The sequence below is a fragment of the Lepidothrix coronata genome, unplaced genomic scaffold (assembly GCF_001604755.1).
Source record: "Lepidothrix coronata isolate B3197 unplaced genomic scaffold, Lepidothrix_coronata-1.0 Scaffold38, whole genome shotgun sequence".
Classification (NCBI taxonomy): domain Eukaryota; kingdom Metazoa; phylum Chordata; class Aves; order Passeriformes; family Pipridae; genus Lepidothrix; species Lepidothrix coronata.
Genome location: NW_016690218.1, coordinates 5893068 through 5898687, shown reverse-complemented (window position 1 = coordinate 5898687; position 5620 = coordinate 5893068). Strand labels below are relative to the sequence as shown.

At 43.4% G+C, this 5620-nt stretch overlaps 1 protein-coding gene across 7 annotated transcripts in view; it reads right to left on the bottom strand.

Moving 5' to 3' along the window:
* Positions 1 to 566: 566 nt before the first annotated feature.
* The window catches only part of USH2A (usherin), a 379818-nt gene continuing 374764 nt past the window's right edge, over positions 567 to 5620 (bottom strand). For 4 of the 7 annotated variants that reach the window (XM_017812861.1, XM_017812865.1, XM_017812867.1 and 1 more), the window contains 3 exons: positions 3986 to 4057; positions 3173 to 3403; positions 567 to 871 (listed from right to left, as the gene is read on the bottom strand). In XM_017812861.1, the coding sequence (XP_017668350.1) occupies positions 782 to 871; positions 3173 to 3403; positions 3986 to 4057 (393 nt within the window). In that variant the 3' untranslated portion in view covers positions 567 to 781. Of the gene's footprint in view, positions 872 to 3172; positions 3404 to 3946; positions 4665 to 5620 lie in introns of those variants that run through there. The other 3 variants (XM_017812864.1, XR_001874412.1, XM_017812866.1) reach the window with 3 other exon arrangements.

The following is a 5620-nucleotide window of genomic DNA, read 5'->3' as shown; positions in this document are numbered from 1 at the left end:
GCACTGGGTGCTTGTTGTTTGCTCCTAATTTACTGCGGATGGTGAACAAGTTTTATTGCCTGTAGATTAATAATACATGAGCAGAAGGGAAGGGTGTGACAGCAAGTGTTCAACAGGGAGTGTCTTAAGAGGTTTTCTACCTCTGAAAAAGCATGCTTGGAGTTAAGTATTAATTAATGGCTTGGTTTGGTTTTTTTTAACTTGAGCCGAGAGGGTGGGGAAGAGGGAGTGAGAACACAAAGGTTGAAGCAACTTCATAAGAATTCCTTCACTGCTGTTTATTCATCTGTGCATGAACAAAATTTTGTGATGGAGCTTTGTCAGGCCAGGAGAAAACATGGTTATCCTGCCATGCAGGCCCCTTTTAGCCACACGCTGTTTTTTGGACACATAAAACACTTTTCATTACCAAACATGCTGCTCCCCATCACTCCTTGCCCCACCCCTACAACCCTCCTCAACTGTGAAAGCTGGATGAGAGACAAAGATGAGAGCCTCTACCTTCACAGTCTTTTACTAATGTATGACTTAGGGATTTTCAAACTGCTCTCTTACCTTATGAGGTGTCAGTGCTAACACAGTTTTTATTATATAGGAAATAGATGGTGAAAAAAAGGCCAACTTACCCTCCCACCTCCCCTCCCCAAAAAAACAGTTTTATCTTTTAACTCCTGGGCATGGGGTGGGGAAACAGCAGCCCTGTCTCTGTCCCCAAAGGCCATGCATGCTGCTTTTGGCAAGTTACCCACTTTCCATTTTCTAGAAAAGGTGGTTTTGTTCTTCAGAGGTGGGTGTCAGTGAATGTGGTGTGCTCCTTGGTGACAGTGCTGAAGCCTTTGATGACATTGGCAAGATCTTCTTCGTCTACATACTGTTAGGAAGGGGGAAAAGAAGAAGCATGTCAACCAAAGCTGTACCAGGCTAAAGGTGATTCCTTCATTTCTCTTTCCTCCTACCCCCTTAAAAAATGGTTCTGAAATAGATAAATAAGTGTATTTCTAATGTGTTCCCTTTCCTTCCAGTATGAGGTAAGAACCTAAAGCATTCAAGCACCTGAATCCAAACCAATTAGATTTTCATAGTAAGCAGTAAGTTAAGAAAAATACAATCACTCTATATATCTCCCAAATGGTAAATAAAATAGTGCTTGTTGTAGTGTAGTGAGGAACTTGAGAGACATGAAAAGACAAAAATACATGTTTACATTTTTGTTTTGGATAACAACCATACCACACAATTTAGGTAAGCTTTTGTTTTCAAGGGAGGGTCTGAGTTTCTTACAATTGCACTCCTGCTAATGCATTGAGCCAGGGAAAGAGTTGAAAGCAGGAGAGAAATAAACTATGTCCATAGCATAAATAGAACACCAGCAGTGTTACTGCAGAGAGGTGTCCTGGGCCACTACAGCCATTTAGTACATTGGTTTGCAACCTGGACAAAGAGGTAAACAAAACTTGCTGCTATTCCTAAGCTACTGAGTGAAATAGAGAGAAGAACTGAGTGAAAAGCATTGCAGGAGGTTTGCAAGAGAATACCTGAGCCACACAGGAGCAGAGGCTTGGGTTCAGGGGAATGTAAAGCAATGTACAGAGGGTAAAAAGAATAACCCAGCTCTGTATGTATAGCTGATCATTTGATAAAGTAGATGAGCTCAGGCTGTCAGGGTTGTTTGCCACTACAAGGGAGAAAAAGGTTTTTTTCTGCTCCTGCCACTTATGAAACTCACTGCAGTATTTTTATATACTTCTAACATGCACATGGGGGGAGTTGCAAGCTAAACCAAATCATGATGTCAGCCCAGGATAAGTGGATAGAGCAAGAGCTTCCTCTCTCAGCAGCAGGAAGCTGTTCTTTTGGCTAATGAGATCATACAGAGGTACACTCTGGGTGAGTTGTTAGTCCCCAAGGAATTGAATCACAAGGATGTGATAGCTCTGAGAAAAGGGCAAGGCTGAGTCATGATACCACTAAATTGAGAAGTCCATGAGCTGCAGAGTGCAGGCTGAAAGTTAACCTGTACCCACAGGGGGTTTGCCTAGAGCTAAGTTATCACTACATTCTTTCTTAAGCCTTATGAGTTGCCTGGGTCCTGCTGTTATGGCAGTGATGGTACCAACACCCCTGTACTGGGGTATGCCTGTATGTTCCAGCCCTTCCAGCTGTTTGGTGTACCGAAGATGAAAGCCCAAGGAAGCTGCTTGGATTTATGTGCCAATCCTGCTCCAGTTCACTTTGCATTTTGGACAAGATTCACTCACTAACTGCACACTCCATCTAACTTTGTTACTGCTTCACAGGCTCTTCAAACCCATTCTGGCTCCTTTTTAGGAACCTTATTATTCAGCTTTTTCAGGGAGCAAACACTTATGTCTTGCTGACTCCTGAACCTTCCCACACATTTGGTCAGGGAAGAGTAGAAACCAGGCTGGGGGCAGAGAAGAGTGGAAGTTAAAAGCCTGTTTCCTGGTGACAAAGAGGAAAGGAAGTTGTCGCTCTCCTTGACTTGAGAATCATCATTTTTTGTGTCTGTGTGTTCAGATGCCTGTTGCTGATGCTGGCTAGTCCTGTCCTCTTCTGAATTAAAAGAGGGGTAATCTGCCTGTACCCCTAACCTCATTCTAGTCTCATGTGGGCAGAGTTTGAAGTCATTTGCCGTACATGCCAGAAGACCTGAGTGTTCACTCGATCTCTCTGTTGTCACTGAGCAGAGTACAGAGAGCAGGTCTCACCAGCAATTGACAGAACAGGAGTCCCTTGAACACAAGCTCCTACCTCTGGCACTAAATTTACAAAGGATGCCAAGACATCCCACCTCACACATTTCTCTGCTGAAATGCAGAGAAAGAAAAGCCTGTGAGTTGACCAAATAGAAGGGAATTCTTCAAGGTACATATCACTGGTAGACCATGGAGTTCACAGTTCAATGGGAACCATAGAGAGATGTGTGTGGATCCCTTGAATCCTGTAAGAGCAGTGTGTGATTACCTGTGGCTCCAGAAGAGAGCAGTAGACTTGAAGGATTTTGAGGATCTAACCTATGACCGTGACCTTCTAGGCCTTTTGGCTGTGTCTTCAGCAACTTTCGATATTTAGACCTTTTCATGATTCTAACAGAACAGACAAATCTGGCAGGTGATGCACAACAGCATCATAGAGGAGCAGGAGTCCTTACCAAGCCACGACCAGCAGTGCGGTGATTGCGAAGAATGGCATCCCAAGGCGATTCTTCAAAAGTCTTTTTGTCGTAGAGGTTGAGCAGCTGGCTGACACTGCGGTGGAGAGAGGCTTGGGAAAACGTGCGACTTAGCTGGCTCTGACTTAGTCTCCTTCCGCCAGGTGTGATGTGGACACTGCGGCTGCTCATGGGAGAACCAGCTCCTGGAATTTTCGTATCCGCTAGTCCCTAAAAGGAAATAAATAAAAAAATTAAAGGCATGGTCTTAAATACTTTACCTGAATAAAAACAAAGCAGGAGTGGAAGAGAACAGAGGAAACTGTGCTTCGAAAATCATGCACAGTTATAAACAGAAGAAAAAAAAATGACCTTTCCCCGTTGTCCCCATTGTGAACAATCATATCATGAAAAAGAAAAAAAACCCAAACAAACACAAGAAAACCCCAAAAACCAACCAACCAACCAACCAAAAACAACAACAAAAACAACCCCCAAAAAAAAAACAAACAAAAAAATCCAAAACCACAAACCAACACTGCAAACCAGGACTTTCCCTGATTTTTTTTCCTTTTTCCTATTTTTTTTTTAAGTAGCCAACAAGCAGAGGTCCAAAGATTTTTTACTACCAGAATGATAGCTCAAACTTGCACAGCAAGGGGATGTTAGCAGACTTTTTCAGTTATTGTGACTAGGGGAAAAAACATTCACCCACCAGGAGAAACATGCAGGAGAAACATGCATGTTTTTGCATGCTTGTTGAGTCATCTGACACATCACACATCTTGCAACTCTGCAAGCTAATGACTCTACCTCAAAGTGCATTGTGTATCTTTTGAGCGTGACACTGCTTGATGAATTGGATGTGTCAGCAATAGTCTCAAACTGAGATTAAAGAGAGGGAGGAAAAGCGTTAGGGCAGGGCAAGGTGCAATACAGGTGTACCTTACAAAGGGTGTGAATTAGCTGCAGCTCTGTGAGGGAGAGCAATGTAGCAGGACATGGGGGAGTAGGGGAACTGGCAAAGATCAGGCACTTTTTAACTTTTAAGTGGTCATCAAGTACTGTGTGGACAGCTAGCATTGCTGGCCATGTGACCTCACTAACCACTGTAAAACACAAGCGATTTTGCCACTCTATTGTAGCTCTGTCCTAACTTCTCAGATTAAGTCCTTCAACTGATGCACTGTAGAATCTTCCTTCCTATTAAGTCCATGAGCTTCTGGAAAAAGAGAAGGGAAAAACAAAATAGAAAATAAAAGAAAGGTCAGGAACGTGAAAGGGAATTGGGCAGGCATGCCAACAGCAAAGACATTTTAAAGTCAAGAGGAACAACATAACATGACAGACTGTAGAGGAAAAGGAATCAAAACCATGAGATAAAAAAAAGAAGTTTCTTATGCTCTTAGCCTTTGCCAGGAGAAGGGGCACACTGGAAATCCCATTGTTTCCAAGAGCTCCTTGGTTGAGGCACAGATGCAGCATCTTGGCACTGAGACAAGAAGGAACAGAATGCGTGAAGGATGCAGGAGTCACTATCCTGCTTGATGGCACTCACAGGAAAAAGAAGCTGAGAAGTGACAAGAAGAATCATCTCACGGCCTGTGCCTGGGAAGAAGCGTGGAAGTGGAAGGCACGGCTGTTTCTATTCTCAGTCTCATAACAATTTCCATATTCCTTTTGTTTTGCTTTTCCTCAAGGGGTAGGATAGCACTACTACTCTGCTATATGATGGAATGTGTTTTTTATGCATTCTTTTTCAGAATTATAATTTGTCATGATAAAGATTACAGAAAACCTTCCTCTTTATCACTCCCCAGCGGTCTTCCTCTCACATCTGTGGTGGTACCACCACAGGTCTGTGTGCACAGATGCACACACGCATTTTGTGAAGGTCCTTAGCTTTTTCCCTGACTGCTCTCTCTCTACTCCAAACCTTCCTGCCATGCAGCTTGTCCTAGAGCATTCCAGCTGGGTGGTGGATGGATACTAGAAAGCAATAGAGCCTCTCCCCAAGTCCTGCTTTTTGCAGACATATCTCATGGATACCAGACAAAGACTGTCAGATTGATCCTGGTTAGCCATCCACAGTAGGCAGTGGGGAACACATGAAAAGTTCCTCTGAAAAGCACATTTTATCACCTACCTTTTCACAGCATGCCAAGGACTTTTCAGCTCTATTGCAGATGTCAGCTAACATGAGGTGAGAGCAGTGGCTTTGTATTTTGTCTGACTCCAGATTCAAAGTTTGTCTTTGGCATCAGAAGCATTTCAGGACCTGAAAACCAGGTGCCATAGGGCTCTGTTTAGACTATGCACCTGTAGCCTGGCTCTCAGTGCCCACGTAGCACCAGACAGTCCTTTTCCTACACTGGACAGCCTCCATTTGGTAACCAAACGAGCAATAAAATAGCAGAAAGAGGAATAAAAACTCTTGTGTGTGTGTTT